The 18,941-nt window shown below is 40.9% G+C and overlaps 2 protein-coding genes across 4 annotated transcripts in view; one reads left to right on the top strand and one right to left on the bottom strand.

The window, feature by feature from the left end:
- Positions 1–245: 245 nt before the first annotated feature.
- Positions 246–9,937, bottom strand: men1 (multiple endocrine neoplasia I). Its single transcript, XM_063901250.1, has 11 exons — positions 9,907–9,937; positions 9,283–9,593; positions 7,492–7,973; positions 6,869–7,077; positions 6,348–6,476; positions 5,443–5,483; positions 5,235–5,322; positions 4,805–4,941; positions 2,860–3,004; positions 2,008–2,181; positions 246–1,499 (listed from the first exon to the last, which is right to left on the bottom strand). The coding sequence occupies exons 3-11, from the start codon at positions 7,925–7,927 to the stop codon at positions 984–986; spliced, it is 1,875 nt and encodes a 624-aa protein (XP_063757320.1). The 5' UTR covers positions 7,928–7,973; positions 9,283–9,593; positions 9,907–9,937; the 3' UTR covers positions 246–983.
- Positions 9,938–10,214: 277 nt separating this feature from the next.
- The window catches only part of rtn3 (reticulon 3), a 29,303-nt gene continuing 20,576 nt past the window's right edge, over positions 10,215–18,941 (top strand). Inside the window, exons 1-2 of one of the 3 annotated variants that reach the window (XM_063901234.1) lie at positions 10,215–10,531; positions 16,188–16,235. In XM_063901234.1, the coding sequence (XP_063757304.1) occupies positions 10,441–10,531; positions 16,188–16,235 (139 nt within the window). In that variant the 5' untranslated portion in view covers positions 10,215–10,440. The remainder of the gene's footprint in view (positions 10,532–16,187; positions 16,236–18,941) is intronic. The other 2 variants (XM_063901232.1, XM_063901233.1) reach the window with 2 other exon arrangements.

Below are 18,941 nucleotides of genomic sequence, written 5' to 3'. Positions count from 1 at the left end.
CAGAACGTGTTAGTTCAGACAGAGAGTTTTTACAGATTTGAGCCTGTTATAGCTCAGTCAACGGTAACCATGTGTTCACACACACACATATATATACATATATATATATATATATATATATATACACACACACATACATATATATATATATATATATATATATACACACACATATATATATATATATATATATATATATATATACAGAGAGAGAGAGAGAGATGAAATATGCCATCTAATACACATTCTCAGACGGCATTACATTTTATTTTTTTTATTACTTGCAGATACAAAAACAAGAACAACAACCACAAGTCATCAAGCAAATAGGATGTAGCTGGGTCACCTAATGTGGCTCCTTCTCAACAGTGCATGGTCTTCCTGGTCTTCTCTAATCATTAGAAAAAGGCCTAGCTTAGCTATTCTCAAAACTAAAGGCCACCTACTTTAGTAAGAACAAAGGAAAAGTAAGGCAACAAAGAGCTAGCAAGAAAGAAGCTGTCGATAAGCAGAAGTGGACAATGTTACACAGTAACTATCCTAAATTAATCAATCACTTCCAAGGCTTAAGTCATGGACAGGTTCCTAATGGTACAAGTGGATATTTACACGCCTGTATTGTATTCTCCCTCCTTACTTTGGCTTCGAAACATCTGCATGTTCATAGTAAGTGCGCAATTGGCTGCCAATCAAAACACAAACTAAGGATGAATGAGTGCTTACAATCTATCAAACAAGGCAGAATTTGTTTTTCTGGTCTTAGTAAAATAAAAACAGAATGAAATGTTCACTTCATCAGTTCAAACCTGATATGTGACGCTTAACTCATGTGTGCAAGTCAAATATATTGCTGGGAGCGATTGACTGAACTGGACCTCTGGATGAAAACACTGGTAAAAAGTTTCACTAACAAAAGCGAGGTTTATCGGCTGTCTGTTCACAGTTTGTCCTACAGAGTGTCCTCCTCCAAACAATCAGCATGTCTAGAGAGACTTGCGCTGGCGCTTCATGAAGGACATGGAGTAATCCCCGGAGGGGGTGCTCTTCTGCCTCTTCATCTGGACCTGTGACTGGGCGGTTAGCTGCAGCTTGATGGCGCTGGAGTTCACCTTGGCTGCACATAGCAGCCCCTTCATCCCCTTCATCTTCTCGCTTTTGAAGGTGACCACTGGCCCAGCAGGGGAGGGAGAGGAGGGTGAAGAGTCCGGGCTGGGGGACTTGGGTTTTCCTTCAGCGTCAACCCCTCGAAGGCCCTGGGAGGAGCGTCGGCGGCCCGCTACATCCCCTACCTTCTTGGGCTGGGCTGCTGCTGGTGTTTGAGTTGATAACTGGGAGGAGGGGGAGGTTGGGGCAGCAGAAGGAGGGGAGCTCTGCTCATCCAGCTTGGACTCCCTCCTTGGTCCTCTTCTGCGGCCCTCCCGGGGGTCGTCACTGGACATGTCGTCATCATCATTCTGGGGCTCCGGCTCTTTGGTGATGATCGTCACCTTCTGACGCACCTTTGGAATCAGAGCACACACACTTTTAGATACAAGATGTGCGGAAAATAATAGTGTCTTCATGTCTTAAAGCTGCTGAGTCATATATTGCACCTCAAACAACAAATAAATCCAGAGTTCCAGTTTCTTTACTTCCTCTCCAGAAAAAAGGAGAGTGAAAGAAAGGATGTATTTCAGAAATTTCAAGTATCAGTGTCAGCCTGCTGCCTGCCACTCGTCCACCGGCAGACCCACCGGACATCCATCCCCTATTTATTCTCCGTAAACACAGAGCTGTCCCTGCCGTCTGACCAGACATCTGACACCATTTTATTTGATATGTATATAGTTTACCTCATCTGCATTACTCACTCATTGGTCTTGCAACACACACAATGCGTTTCAAGTGTTATATACATTTATGTTGCATTGATGGAGGAGCCTGGGACTGAAGATTTTCATGGACAGTAATGACAGTAAATTGATGAAATTGGAGGTCAGAGCTATGAGCGGTTCTGGGGTTCCTCACCTGAGCATCAAAGCGGCTCAGAGACTGGACCAGGTAGGTGGCCCAGCCCACATGAAGGACCGGCGTGGGGCTGCCCTCTTCCCATTTGCAGATGCCATCGTAAAAACACAGCAGGTGAGCAAAGCACTCTGAGTCCTGAAGTGCAGAGAAAGCTGCTGCCTGCTTTGGCTGATCCTGAAATCAAAGTATTCACTATTAGTTATCCAGAACCCGTCAGACAGGACGTGTCACTCAGAACCCACCCCCCCTGGTGCCAACACTTGATCTTAACTCAGGTAGAAGAATGAATTGCATTTGAATTTTGACCTCAGCCATAACACATACAAATTGGAGTCCATAGAAATCTGCCATGGGGGACTGTAAAAGGTTTAAAGATGTACTGGTTTAAATTATAGACATTTTATAAAATATAAATAAAATTAACATAAAAGCAAATATATACTGTTTATTTTCAGTAGAAAATACATAATCAGGAGATTATGTAAGAATACACAGTACAAAATATACAGAATAAATTAGAATACTCTCTAATATACAAATCTACTAAAAGGGACAGAAACATAACATAATGTACTAAATACAATAATAAAATGTTAGCTTTTTATTAAAAGTCAAATATATCCTGTGAGGTAGTGTAAATGGGCTACATCATTAGCTGTATTTTAAATGTGAATGACTTTCTATTCTAACTAACTAACTAACTCTCCATTACGGCTGCAGATATCATTATCCAGATACAGATCATCTGCTAATATGAGGTGGAGGGGTCTCGTTCTCAGTTTCCGGAGTAAAATCAGACCAGATTGGGCATTTTGATCTTCTGGATTGCTTGTCTAGGGGGGGAATACTTGCCTTGTCAGATCCGTCTCCCCCCTCTCCCCCCTCCCCGGTGCTCTCTGCAGCAGCAGCCGTCTCCTTCAGCAGAGTGGGGATAACGTCATTGGCGATGTCAAAGAACTCCTTGTAGATCTCCTCGTCTTCACGGAAATAGTTATACCTGTGAGAGGATATGGATTATTAAAATAACAACAGGGAGGAAGTCTGAATATATCCTGTGAGATAAGACTGACAATGAGACCACTTGATGTCTTTGACCTGGAACACTTATTTATTTAATACTCAACTAAATGAAAGTTAAAACTAAAAACGTGAAATAAATATCCTCAAATCAGAAAAAAAGGAACAATAATTAAGAGGATAAAGCTAACAAGGGGAAAAATACATGTTTCTTTCTCTTCTATGTTCATTCAATCATCAATAACTATGTTTTAATGTTTTAAACCTCACACATTTTCCCATCATTCATCGAAGATGAAGACATGATTTCTAATTCAAGGCTATTTTTCTCCATTCCATATATTTATTTTACTAAATCTTTCCATGTGGACTTTATAACAGTATACTCTTTTGACCAGCTTTGTTTTATTTTTGCTATTATTATTATTATTATTATTATTATTATTACTAGAAATAGGTAATAATCTTTCTTATGATTTCTTGTGTTTTTGCCAAGTAGCAGGTGTCGGCTCATTTTTAAAGTAACATTTTCTTTGTACTTACTTAAAATATTGAATTAAGTAGTCAACATTTATTAAACAGGTTGACACATTTCCAATGTACAGACGCGTGAACTTTGAGCATGTTTGATCTACAAAGAACCCACTGTTTTGGATACACACGCATACATGGTGTACAGTTTGGTGAGCTGAAGAACAATGGGGGGCAGGAAAAGGAAGCTGATAGATGGGGGGGGAATGTGAGCTGTGATGGGTCAGTGGTGATATTTTTAGCTGCAGCTCATGAACAGTGTGTCTGAAAGGGAGGAGAGTGTGAGGATGCTGGACACTTCCTGTCTCACCACACCCTCTCAGGGATTCTGCCAGCTGGGAGTGACAGAGTGAGACCCACTGTGCAGTCACAGTCCGAACCAGAACTCGCGTGCATTTGTCAGATCTCTTAGCTTTGGGATGAGACAGCTGATAAATGCATTTGTGTTTTAGAAGTAATAACCCATCGTGGGGAAAAGAGATTTGCATTTACTGCCACCTTGTGTTCAACTGGTGAAGCTACAACTAAAGAGACCGCTCAGGGATCGGATCAACCAAGTGTACGCTATCGAAAGGATAGCATACACAGCTAGAACCCAAATACACATAGCTGATAACACATTGGGAAAATGGATTGAATACTGCAAAAACTGAAATACAAATGGCATTATTATTAATTGTATTGGGGCTAAAGTAATGGCTATTTATTTACAGGGTTCTTACACCTTTTCCAAATCAAATTCAAGCACTTTCAAGGTGAATTTTCAAGCAGCTTACAGCTGTGGTAAATGACATCGTTATATATACACATACTTGTACTCAAATCATTATTTCACTTCCTCACATTCAATCACATGCTTTGTATGCAAGTATTAACAACCAAATGTGTGTTTTGCAATAGCATTCTACAAAATGATGACAAATTAAAAGAAAAATCAAATAAAGTTTAATATTTCTAAATGAGTGACCCATCTGTAAGTAGACTCGGCATCCCATAATACCCGGCTGAGCCAATAAAAAACAATCAGACAAATTATCTTAAAAGCGAACTATTCAGTTGGACAGCAATTTATTATAAAAGTAAAGCAATTACAAATTCAAGCACTTTACCCAAACTCCAAGCACTTTTCAAACCTTGAAAACACCACATTACAATTCCAGCACCCGTAGGAACCCTGTATTTAGTAACTTTGTGGATTGCTGTTTCATTCTCAACTTTCCCCCAGTGTGTATCAGCAGTGTGGACTCACTCTTGCATGACCTGCGCTGCATCGGACCAGGACTTCAGAGCCTCCCGCACATCTCGGTGTCTGTAATGGAAACCAGCCAGGTACATGTAGGGGTAGATGTGCTCGTTGTTGTAGAACCTCTGAGCCGAGCTGACAGCCTGAGAGAGGGGGAGCATAGAAACACAGGAGGAATCAGACATCCTGATGTCTCAAGATAACAAGAGAAAAGACTCTCTCAATTCTTAACAAAGTAGTTGAAGGCGGGAAAGTACAGTTATATTTTGGCCATTTCCAACCCCATAGTTAGTAGTTGGTGATCACATTTAGTTCCTGAAACATGGAGCCGAACATCTGATGTTTTCAAAATGTATAGCTCAACATACTGCGATACATTGGAGCCTCAAAATCCTTTCCTCACGTCCTACAAGTCTTCTTTGTTTTTCTTATTTACCTTGAGGTGGATTTGCAGGGGGCTCTCCTTGCCTGGGATTGGCTCCTGGTCTTCGAGGTCTGCCAGAGTGCCCATGGCCATAGGATACCTGGACCACCGCACAGGAAAAGGAGGGGGGGTGGAATTTAGCAAGTCTACACCTCAACTCTTCACAGTGTGTAGAAACTGTGAGACTTCAGAGACATTTCATTCCTCAATAAACTCTCACCTGTCCAGGTCGCCTCGATCGTAGAGCAACCATAAGAGTTTCTGTGTTTCGGGAGAAGGAAAAAAAGGGAGAAATCAGTGAGAGCGACAGAAGGGGCTCCTAAAGAAACATCTAACAAGTTAGTGAAGGGCAAATAGTGGCTGCACTATTTACCTGTACCAGGCCTTCATTGGAAACAGCCTTTAAAAAGTGTTTTAAGAATGTTTATATATATTCTAACTATCTTTTGTTTAAGTTATTAACTCAAATAATAAGACACTGTGTATGTTTAGAGAAAGAGAGAGAAGCAGGGAGTTTGACCTGATATGACAATGATTGAATTAGGATTGAAGGATTAGAACATTGACTGTGGGTTTGCCGTAACTGTAAAGTCATTCGGGGGGGGGGGGGGGGGGGGGGGGGAATATGTGTGTGCATGCTCTTACACATGCACACACATATCCCCCACTCTCTCTCTTAAAGGGATAGGCTACATTATGCTACTATTACAGTGTACATATTAAAACATCGGCAAGAATTGTTATTCTTAACATTTTTTCAATCGGTACATCCTTAATTTGAATTGAATAAATTGATAAATAATAAATAAATAAATTCTGAATTGGAATCACTTTACAGAAATTGGCTTGATAATGACTAAGAACAATATGAAAAAAAGACAGCCAAACTAAGTTGTTAGAAAGAAACACTACTGAAATTCAGTTGCTAAAAATTACGATTAAAGAGAATATAATGAGCATTTCCATTCTAAAAGATGCTACTTCTACAATTTTGGTTGGCTCTCTGATATTTAGGTCACCACTTCCTCCAGCATCATCTGTGAAAGTGAGAATTGCAGTGTGTGCCGGAAGATGAAAAAAGCGGATATGCATCCACCCACTGCACACTAGAGGTGCTGTGTTCACCTGTTGTAGCTGCAAGAGCTCGGAGCTGTCCGTGTGCAGGTCCAGTGACGGGTTGATGGCACAGACCATGAAGGCCACCTCCATGTTTCTGTCACATTTCATGTAGGAGCCCTTCAGGTACAGCCAGCTCTGAGGACACACACACAGAAGGTCACAAAGTTAATCAGAAATACTTTACATATAATTACAAGGTTCAAGGGATTCAAAGGATCCGCTACACTGACTAATTACATTACCAAGAGGTTCCAACATGAGTCACACATTAGACTGGTTTGGTGACATAAAACTGAATCGTCAGTGGCAAAAAGAGCCAATAGGGGGAATTCAAATCGAGTGACTGTAAACAGGACATGCTGTATTTTACTGACAATGATGTAACAAGACACCATAAATTTGAAAGTGATCATAATTATTTTCTCGGGAAAAAACTCAGTATACAGGCCAACATGTTTCTCACATAAAATAAACATTTACCCTGTTTTTCATCATTATTTCAGGTACGGGACAGTGATAGACCTCACCTTCTCACTGACTCCTGTTGTGACCGTTTGTCCTCGTCGGTCCTCGTTACCCTTCCCGTGCCAGGTCACCTCGGCCGTTTCTTCCCCATTTTTGCTAAAAATGACCCAGGCGTGGTCCTCAGACAGCGCCAGGTGGACGTCTTTTAGACCCAGAACCTGGCAGGCGGCCACCACCGCGAATGCCACACCGGAGCTGTCCAATTTGGTACCTGGTTCAAATAAAAATGTTTTAAAAATGCTATTTTAAACCTCCAGAAAAAATATTCGTAAAAATATTTTTTTAGTTATACTTAAGATGTCATGTCACAACGAGCAATCATTTAAAAACAAAGACTATGAAACCACTGCTGTGCAATACCACTTATGCGCAATATTTACCAAGTTAAAATTATAATACTTACTGGCTTCCTTCTTAGCTTTACAATCTTAATATTGTAACAAATCTGTGTGTAACTGTGCAATATATCATTTTTCCAAACTACATTCTATGTGTTACACTACAAATATTATGTGAATGCCCTATATCTAATAGTGTTTTATTTTTTGTCGCCATCTTCATTTCTGCTGTAACAATGTAAAGTCCCCTATGTGGGACGGTGAAGGGATTCGGTTCGGATTCATACCAGTGATGAGACTGAAGAGAGACTGGATGTGGGCCCGGTCTTTGAAGTAAGAGCGACTTAGACTGTTCCAGATCACATCGGATACTTTCTTCACCAGTTCCCTGCTGGACCCTGAACCCGTCCTCCGGTACTGGGAGAGGTCCACCGCTCCACGGATCTGGGCCGTGAAGCGCTCATACAGTGCAGAAATCATGCCCAGCTCCACAGTGGGGAAGCAGGAGTTGGGACAGTCCGCCTCCAGTGGTTCAAACCGGACCCCTGGAACGTTTATGGGTATGACCCGGTTCACAGCCAGGAAATGCTCAACAAAACCCAGGACCAGGGAGAGAAGTGCGAGGTCTGGCTCAGGCTTGCGGAGCTCAGTATCAAACAGCTGAACCACGCCGTCGATCCCCCGCAGGGGGAAGTGCTTCTTCTGGGTTGAATGCAAACCCATGATGTTCCGAAGTCAGTCAACTCAGATGCTCTCCTCGCCTGCACAACTGAATGTTACACAGCAGTTAGTTCAACTCTGGACTGGCCACCGTGGTTCTTTGGCAAACATTAGTCAAATAGCACATTTATTGGGGACTATTTTCAGCAGTGAAATTTAGTTTGTGTTTGCTGTAGGACATGTGAGTAGGAGTGAATACAAATAATATACAGTGTGTGCTTTCATGGTACACAGTATAACAGTGGCGTATTGATGTCTTAAAAACATTTAAGTTTCACAACCATAGAGATATAAGATACAAAAGGCTAAACACAGGTAGACATTCAATACTTATTGAGGTACATTCACTGTTTGCTTGGGTCAACACATGGGATAAGTTAGACATTAAATATATAAATATTTCAGACTTTCCATGTAACTGTTGCTTTGCTGGTTATTTCTTATAATAACACTAAAACATTTGCTTTTGGTTATGTTACAAATGCACAAAAGGCTGAAAAATACAATTACACAGATCTATTAAAAGGCAATAATATTGCTGTACAAAAATATATGATTTACAGTTTACATATATATTTTTGAAGTCTATTTATCAATTTTGTTGCCAAATATTCTATGAATCTACTATGATGAGTTATCAGCATTTATACACATCCTGTTAATAACCTGAGTAATAAGTGTTTGCCCCGTGGTTTTCTAACTTCTGCAGACATAAAGCTAGTCACTAACCCGGGGATGAGCAGCTTTGGTTGCATAATGCTGGTTACATCAACGCCGCTAACATGGGCTATATGGCGCTTTGGTGGGCGGGGCACTCCTACTGCTACAGATGTAGCCACATTCAATTCAAAAAGGATGCTCTCCTATGTTCGTTCTTCCGATTAACGCGTCGAAATGTCCACGCATGGCCAGAAACGCAGTAGTATTGCTATATTAACTACCGACCAGGAACATTCTGTTAGCAATAGATTCATTCATTTGTAAATCGGGTTTGCTGATCCAGGCTAACTAGCTAACTAACTAAGTTAAGTAAACGTTAGCTACCCATTAATGCTTGCTATCGGTGTTAGTTTTCCTGAATGGATATTCACTTCTTGTAAGATAAAGCATAACAATACCGAACCAGAAAGCGGGCCACACACTGTGACAAACAGCTCGGGAGCAGCTGGATGAATGACGGCTGTTGTCAGAAGCTGCTAATAAGCTAACGAGCTGCTAGTTAGCTAAACTCACCACTTTTGGATAATGCGTATCCTCCTAACACTCACGCAAAACACATCATCACAACATGCCGCAAGACTGAGTTACTCTAAACTCTCATTAACAGAAAAATAGACCATGTGTAGGAGATAACTTACCCGTATTCTCACAGCCTCAGCCACATGTTTTTGTTTGTGTCCCCGTTCTTTTGCCGCGCAGTTCAGTCTGCCTGAAATTCACTTGCAGTGTGTTGCCAGTCTCTACGTTTGCGTAACGGAGTAGATCTTATAAAAACATGGCGGACTCTGCCAAGCCCTGTTGAACGTTGATAGACCCATCCCTATGGTTGTAGATCTTAAGCAGTGCGCACACAGTTTCCCATCGTGTATGCTGGGAAATGTAGTTCACAATGTGTTGTTCGTAGACTCTGCCAGCAGAAGGCGGCATGGAGCCGTCATGTGATATATTGCTACAAAATGGAACAAAGGTAACCATTACATAATGGAAAACAAGCTACAGCAAAATCCACACAATTTGGACTCGTATAAAAGTATTCCCATAGCCGTTAACTCATTACATCTTCATAATTTAAAAGCAATGTAATCAATGTGAACATAGCTGGCTTTGTTACAAATAGCGAATACAAACACTAGTTAATGCATCAACCCATAATTATCGACATTTATCCTACCTATGTGCACTCATATTTTGATATTAATTCAAATTATACTCATGTAGACTCTCAATGCTAAATAGCAAATGATCGAAATACAAAATCACACTTTTTATCAGAGCAGGTATCATGGTGTCTGTGTTCAGGAATATTCCTCGTGCTGCCTTCATGTGCTGTGGAGTATTTCTACATTGTGTGTGAACTTCACAACACAATTACACATTTTGCCTATACTGTTGCAATTCACTAATAAGTTTCTTGAATTTAGCAAGGAAGTAGCACAAGTCAAAAAGTGGTGGTAATAAAATAATGTTATGGTGTTATGTTATCGTACTTGAACGCAGTTTGCAACTCATGCGTAGCAGTTGAGCGTTGAGATATAGGAGCCTCAACGGAGACATTGAACGCGTCTCACCCCGACATGTTTTTTCCCCTCCTCCATAGTCCTCCTTGTTTCCCTCCATCTCTGCTGATCTGTCAGTGCTCGGACGTTGCGTTAAGGTGCAGACCTGAGTCCCGCTCTTTGGGAAATTTAAGGAAAGTCTGACACAATATACGTCTTCAAAGGACAGTATACGGCATTCAATATCGAGACGACAGACATTTCACCTCAGTTGTGCAGTTGCTTTGAAACTACAGTAAAATGGATCCAATGACTCAGTCCGCCCAGATATCATCGTCGCAAGGGATTGCCGATGGACAAAATGCTGCTGCCAAAGAATCAAAGCTATCTGGTAAGAAACAGTTTAACGTTAAGTTAGGTAGCCTAGTGTTAATTTTAATTTACCCATTCGTTATTTTCTTAACCATATGTGTGTCGTTTAAACGTAAGACATTAATAATTTCATAGGTCTAACGTAACGTCAAAACCATAACGCAATAACTCAATTTAGAACTGAAGGCATTGTATTGTCAAAACCTTTTATTATATTGGGTCTGTTGTTGGCATGATTGTTTAAGCTTGTTTAGCTTTAATGCGAGACACCTGTGGTAGTGAACTTCTCCCAACACAAGGCTGTCAATCATGCCCTGTAGCTTTGGCCCGCCCCGCGAACACGCGCTTTCTTCTATAGAGGTTATAACGCCACGCGCAATGTCTTTTATAAAAATGTCAGTTTTAAGTCGCTTTGCTGATAAGTGGTGCTTCAGTCTATAGCCAGTGTTGTAGAGCATGAGGCAAGGCCTTTAACTAAGCGGTGTATTCGGCCAGCTAAGCAGCGAAACACATTTCTGTGTCGACACTGCTCCCTACTGAGCAGCTATTTAATCCGACGGAGACTGCGTAATTAGCAGTGCTAATTTGAGAAACAAAACAAAGAAATGTTGTGTTTTTGCTGTTAACCAAATTTAAATGTACATCCTGATGATGGCGAATATAGTCTTGCGTCATGTTCTACGAGGTGGGTATGTTTGTTAAGTAAATGTACATTACATGACATTTTTTAGGACAAGGTTTGGGGTGACAAAGCGTTATCGGTGTGTTGCGATGCTCTGCACTGCAGATGCATTGTTACTGGGCAACTGCCAGTGAAGGGAGCACCTCTTAAAGGCGCATTGCCCTTTTGTGTCTTCATAATAACAGACCCAGACAATAACAGCATGCCTGAAGAGCATTGGTACTGTCATCCATATTTGTCTTATTACTGTCACTACCTCCAGTTTTTAAGTCTTTTTGATTTTCAGGGTTCACTGTCTAGAACAGCCTCATTGAATCAACAGTTTTGTCGCCCAGGGCCTTACTGACAGGTTATTGTGTTTTAAGGGAGTGGCTGCTTTCCAGTCAGTGTGTTTGTGTGCTTCTGTTAAGCTTTCTGATTTAAACCCCATAGCTCAATCAGCCACTACCACGAGAGCCATTTCCAAATCCTTCAAAGCCAAGTTCTGTTAATCATAAGGATTGTTGACATTAAAGAAGTAAAGCACATGTGGTCATGGGCGTCATCTGGATGTGGCAGGGTGTGGCCCATGATCCCTCAATCAGATTCAAGTTTATCACCGAGGAGAGTCGAGAAAATGTTAAATAAGAGATAGCTACAAATCCACTGGGCCACAAACGGAAGCACACAATGTCATATCATAAATCATTTAGGACCATAATTTCCTTCCATGCCTATAATCATATGATGTACTGTCTGATAAATAGCTTATGACAACAATGACACAATTATAATTTATTTGATTAGAATCTAGTTTAGACAACAATTTGGGATGGCTCCACTTCCTTCCAAAAATAACTGCAGTTTGGACTTTTTTTTTGCTTAAAAATATTCAATGATGATCTCAGGCTTAGCTTTTCTATGAGCTTCATAAGAGCTAGTTATTTGCTGCCACATCCCAAAATAGCAAAGATGGCTATTTTAAAATAAATAGTTACTTTGCAGCCCTTAACAAACTCAAAAGGATCAGGGATGCTTTTATTAAAACTCTGTGACGGATAACAGACATTGACTTCTGCGAACCTTAGTCATTACAGCCCTGCTGAGTCATCTAAACTGTGGGCTTTGGGCCCTGCCCTGCATCCATATCATATGGAAAGATAATGTCTTTAGATCTGTTTTCCTACTAGTTAATACTTTTCAATTGCATTTCCGTTGGAGTTGGCAATTGAATGTCACTTTAAACAACTTTATATGTATTTATTTGTGTGTATTATATTGTATGACGGGACTCCTGTTCCCTTGAAATAAAACCAACAAAAATAAGAGTTTTCTTGTGAAATAGTGTAAAGCTAATGATTTATTTGTTATGGATTAATCTGTCAATGATTTTATAAATGTGCTTAGGCAGACAGAGTTAAAAGGTACACTGTGTTGCTTTGAGCTGTCGTTCCCTATGACGTAATTGCAGTAATGTACTAGTAAAAAGAAATGTTAAGCAGAGGAACGGTTGCATTATTTATAGTTAATTAGTTTTGTTGCAATATTAACCAAACAAGGCTGGACACATGCTCAGATCCCAGTAAATCATAGTAGGCCCTTCTTTAACCACATGTTTGCTATTAACACCTGGCTTTTAATTTTAAACATCCACAGGGATTATGGATTTGTATTTTTCTTATGTGCATGTGTATCCTGAAATATTGCCTCATAACTGATATGGAAGTATTCTTTCTAATCTATCATGACATGTTCTTTTGTCCATTGCCCATGCCTTATTGCAGTAGTTTCCATAATAATCTACACAGGTTGATCTCTGACTCAGTGGATGTAACCTCTACCAGATGGCATGGCCCGCCTCTCCAGCTCCTGTCTGTACCCCGTTTCACTTGACTTGCACCCTGATGAGTGACACTAGTCACAAAGGAAGTGGCACACTTCAAAATTAAGACTTCATTTCTGAAACTACATTGCATCATATTTTAAGTGGTGGTTAGCCTTAATCAATCTACGTAGTGCTGCATTATGTGTTATCTCATCTCAAACTGTGAGCAGTTTTCTTGTTGCAAAAGTACTTAATCCCAATCTCACAGATTGCTGCCCTTTTACAGTAATTATTAGCTCACAGTTTGATAGCTGTCGTTACATGTTCAGCTGTCTGCTCATATTTTATTATAGGAATGTTGTAATAGGAGCAGACTAACATTTAAATTACTCGAGGCAACAACCCCACCTCTATTTTGATCTACAACCTTTTAAATAATGTTCACTGAAGAGAGAATTGTGTTTTCCCCTGTGCTTTGATATTACTTATCGAAAACTCCCATTTTCTTTTTAGAAGTCATTCATTTGCCCAACAGCGGAGACATTTACATTAGATGAGTTACCAGAACTGTAATTGTTGTGGTTCATAGTGTCCCAAACCTAGTGGTTACATGCAGGGGTTTGATTTAATTATTCTTATCCATGTATTTAGAAAAACTTATATTGGAGTAAATTGGAAATGTTAGGTATTCAATTCAAACTACCTAAAAATGAGGTACACAAGCAAAGCTTGAAGGAACACAGAGTTCTTTCAGCCTCCTTTCCCTCTCTCTCCACTTGTGTTGCCAACACAGCCCCCCCCCCCCCCCCTGCAGGAGTGGACTATACGACTGAGGCCGCAGAGACATCAGAGAGCCCTCAGGGTGGACAGTACAGGCTAGCTAGGGCAGGAATGGCCGGCATGGCAGTAGACCTGCCTTGCACCATCATTTCCAATAGGATATGAGCCAAAGAAGCCCCAAAGGCACAGTGGCAAAGCTTCCAACTCGCGTCTGCCAATGACAGATTTAACAAAGATGAGCCGTAGTATCTGGATTGCACACTGTGACTTAACCAAGGCAGTCCAACCCTTGTCCCAGAGACCAACATGGAACATTTCTGCATAGCTTTATTTTGATGGTGTCTTTATATGAAATGATGATGTTTTGACAAACTCAGTGAATAATCAGCAATCCTGCAGTTTCCCTCAGCTCTACAGAGGCTTTTAGCTTCTTATAGCTCAATGTTTTGGTTGTATGACCCACACACTCTGATCTCTTTAGCCTGTTTTCCAGCAGCTGCAATCAGCTGTTGGATATGTGAGAATGACCCTTGTCTATCAACGCTAAGTTGACAGGCAAGTTGTGGAGCATCTGGCAGCTAAAGAGCCATATGTTTCTTTTCTCAATAATTGCTAGAAACCAACCCTTTAAAAGAGGATTAGTATTTGGATTCATACAGTGGCAAGGAATGCAACATAAAAGGAATTCTAACATTGTTCTGTATCTTCTGGGATTAGAGAGAACTGTCTGAAAAGCTATATTAGGTTATAACATGTCAGATGTTGTGTTTTTCATTGTGTTCACTGCCCCTTCAAACATGACTTAATGCAGCTTTAAGTAAAGCAAAGTTTTAGTTAAGCAGCCTGAGCTAACTCTTCTTACTCATCTGTTGTGGTTATATAGTTGGACATTATTCAGCTTTGATTTTTCTCTCGGCTGTGTTTGAAACGCCATCACATGCATTCATGTGCATTCCTCTTGAGATATACACGTTGTGTTTTTGTAACATTTCCACAGCTTAACAGCAGTCATCAACATTTTACAAAAATGCCATACAGTATCCATAATGACATACTTATGATTTTTGTGAATGTGTTGAACCATGATATATAGGCATGCATTTCATTTTGAAGGATCTGAACTATTTTGTTAGTTTTTATTTTTACCTCTACAGGTATATATTGTTTTTGGCTAGTGTCTTCTAGTTAATTCAACTCTCACCAATTTGTCCCTTTCAAAAAAATGTGGAAGAACAAGCAAGATTTCATAGCCTGAATTGTGTTTAAAAAGTGAAGGTGTGGTGTGTTCAGAGAGTATGAATCGGAGATAAGGAATGCTGCACAGCGAGGACACACCAACCCCAACCGCCCCAGCCAGTATAAACTGTGATTCAGTGTTTCTGAAACAAGACGCTGCACCTCTCTTGGTAAACCTGAAATTCTTACACATCTTCAGTCCTTTCCCATGACAAGAGATTTCTCTCCTGGCATCCCCAACCAGTCTGAATGAATGGAGGTTGAGGTGTGAACTCACTCTTAAGCGTTTAACCTTGACGAACTGGTTGTATTACTTGGCCACTTGTATTTGGACCCTAACATTCCAGCTGCCACTATTTGGGTTTCAGGCTTCCCATAAGAAGTTGCAAACTGGATTCAGGGATTGTCTTCCATCAGAGAGTTAAAAGAGTTTCAATATTAGCGTTGGGTGATGCGGTCTGGCTTGCATTTGGCATTCCAGTTCATTCCAAAGGTGTTGAATGGGGTGTAGGTCAGGACTCTGTGTAGGCCAGTCTTCCTCGCCAAACTGGGAACACTATTTCGTTATGGGGCTGACATTATGCAGGAGGACAGTGTAAGGTAGAAACAAGAAGTGGCCAAACTTAAACTGCTGATCCAAAGTTGGTAGAACACTACATCATTGTGTGCTGTAGCGTTAAGATTTCCCTCAAGTGAAAGCCCATGAAAAAACAACCCCAAACCAAAAAGACAGCGTTCTTGAACAGGGCTGCCCAGTTACTATTTGCTTTATAGGGTACATGAAATCCAGGTTCTGTTTGTTTCTGTAGCAACATAAACCCTTGGAGAAGTTCTAAAGACGAAATAGTGGTGTGTTGTCTGTAGTTAATTTGCAGGAAGCACCTCAACTGTCTTGGTCTTGCCTACATAGCAAATATAAGTGCATGTGTTAAAGTCATTGAAGGTTTACTGTAGTATACAATAAGAGCATATGCATGGGGCAACTTTGTTACCATCAGTATTTTCTGGTCTCTTGTAGCTTTTTGTATAGTATGTAGAGTTGATAAGGCTGGATAAGTTCAGTTTTCTCCTTCTTTTACTGCCTTTAATTTGAATGGCTCTGATGGATAGGACTTCTTTTCTTCCTCTTCTAGGATGATCATATACTTCTGTACTTTTTATTTCTTTTTTCAGATTCCTTTCTTTCCTCTTCGCCTGTATCTCTCATTCAGTCTCCTCAAGGCAAGTGTATGGTTCTCTTACGCTGCTCACCTGCTCTCTCCCTCTGTCCTGTACTCTCTCGCTGGCCTGCTGCTGTACTGCGCTACCATCCCTGTTTCTAGTGCCCCTCTCCTGCTCGTCATCTTCTATCAAAATAGAGCAAACCTAAAAAGAGACTAATAACATGGCGAACTACCGTCCTAACCCCAGCTCCTTCCCTAGCTCGACCAGTATTTACCCACCCCTCCTCCAACAAAATAGTGTCATGCTACTCCATCTGTTTCCAACACTGCTGACCCTCAGTTGCAGCACTAATTGTAAGTTATCAACGCAGCACAGCTCATGTTCTCAAAGACATATGGTATTGGTAATTCTCTTCACCACCCCCAACCCCTGCTGCAACTTGAGATGAAACCTCTCTATCTCATGCCCAAAATAGCAATCTTGACCTATTGACAGTTTACATCTTCAGTTTATGTTAAAGCTGCAGGCATAGCTGTAGTCTGAGCAGTTTCACCTTGGTGCATTTTAAATAATGTGCCTGCGTTTATACATTTGGCATAAATAACTAGCACTAACCCAATAAAAACAAGTCTTTGTCCATTTCAGGATTCACTGCTGCTTGTTCTTGACTATACAGAATCTTTACAGGACACCAAAAATTAGACATGGAAGACCATGCCTCTGCAGCTGCTAGCTATCTGATCCATTTCCGACTTTACTGCCTGCTAGTGAGCATTATTTAGGTCAGCAGCACTCACTGTAGCTACAAGATAATCCCAAGATTGCCACCTTATTTTAAGAAAGCAGTGAAGTTCAAGTTCACGTTGTGCGCACAAGAGCAGAAATCTAAAAATGGATCAGGTTGGTGTCTCCGGAGGTAACAACTTCCTGCTGCCCTAGTATCCAAGCCCGAGCTCCCCTCAGTCCCAGTAGCAACCAGGCCCCAGAGGATGAGTGGCACTGGAGGTATCATCCACCGCCTGATGACCTGGGCCTGCCACAGGCGATGGCAGGCCCAGGTTTCACTTGCCCTCCACCCCTCTATCAGCTTATGGCTCTGTGCATGTCTCACATCCTTGCTTAAGCATTTAAAAAGTAGGTTTTGTTTTTTCATTTCTGATTTTTTTGTTTTTTATGCTGTCATTTTCATCAGTCTTAGTAGTCTATACTATTGTAAACAAACAGTAACCAATAGCTGTCAAAGTAGGGTTTTTTGTTTAGTGATATAGTAGAACCGATTTTGATTAGGGACGATGATCCGCAAAATATCCTCAGTCACAGGTTACCATTACAATACTTACGTTACATGCATCCAACCTATTCATTATGAATGATGAGATGTGACTACACCCGGTGGAATTTGAACTACTGACTCATCTGTTTCTCAGCAAAAATATCTGAGGTTAAGCATTATATTTTGTTATCAGGAAAGCGATGTCTGGTTTCAACGTAAATTCCTTTATTGGTGAACTTTGTTTGGTCTATACCCCCTTGTCAAGTTTGAGTGATTAGGATATGATAACCACGTTATCTTGATGTGAGATTATTTCATCACATATACTGATCCAGAGAATAACATTCCATGTTCAGGGTAGAAAGAAGATTCTGCTCATAACAACTGATGTTTTTGGGGCCACATTCATATTCTCAACTCCAGCTACTGCAGAGAGCAGATGACAATCAGACATGGAAGTCCACTGAGGCCTAATTTGGCAGATGGCACATCACTATTGGCCCGTTACAAAATAAAGTTGTTGACAGCATTTTTTTATAACCATGTTCATAAAGCTACTCCTGAATAATAGTCTCTTTGGAAGTTGAGAATCAAATCAAATAGCCTTGGCTCTCTCCAAAATCTGTGGATGTGTTCTCAGAGCATGAGCTGTTATGGAATTTGTTTACTAGTACAGAGCCAGAGGACTACAATGCTGCTGGCTAGATGGAAAGTCCATTCATGTGGCCTAGTTTGAACAAGGCATTATATTGTGGCAAAAGGGGAGGTAGCAGTCCAAGACAAAGTGGACCAGTCAGTTGGCCATCAGTGGAAAAGTCTCTGTCTATGCAGTGGCAGGGGAGGGGTTGGGTCATGGGACCATGCTGTCAACACTGATAACATAGCAGGGTTCAATTGAAGTAGGGAACATTTTGACCTCTCATTAAATCGGAAAAAAATAGCTTATTTAAGCGTGCTTGATGGATAAAAGCTAAATCAGTTCGAAGTTAGAGGTTGAGTTGAGCAGCTGATGTTCGTTTCCTAATATAGACAATACCCTGTCCTAATGGCATGGCAGGTGACACGGCGGGTCATTGGTGTTGGAAGGACCATTTGACTGTGGGAACAGTTGCTTAGAACATCTTTGAATGTCTTTGAAAAGCCTACAGGTTACTTAGGGGCCACATGGCTTGGGAGGGGGGCCCTGCCATCACAGGGACTATGCAAGCCTCTTCAGCTGTTTGGCTGAGGAAATGGTGGTGTTTGGATGACCCCATTAAATGCATTGGCGGGAGTATTGCCTTTACATTTTGGTATCTGATCCTTCCATAATTTTGAGGTTATCATATTTAGTTTATTACTGATTAGGTAGCTGACAGCATGGAGAGCTGTAGGCAGGGTGGGAAGAAGGATCATTTCTTAGTCAGGTAATTGTGGTATCAGCCGTCCAACGTTTTCAAACTGAAACTTGAACACAGACTATGTCCACGGTTTTAAGACCCCACCTCCCT

The sequence above is a fragment of the Eleginops maclovinus genome, chromosome 14, assembly GCF_036324505.1.
Source record: "Eleginops maclovinus isolate JMC-PN-2008 ecotype Puerto Natales chromosome 14, JC_Emac_rtc_rv5, whole genome shotgun sequence".
Classification (NCBI taxonomy): domain Eukaryota; kingdom Metazoa; phylum Chordata; class Actinopteri; order Perciformes; family Eleginopidae; genus Eleginops; species Eleginops maclovinus.
This window is presented reverse-complemented; position numbering and strand designations above follow the sequence as displayed.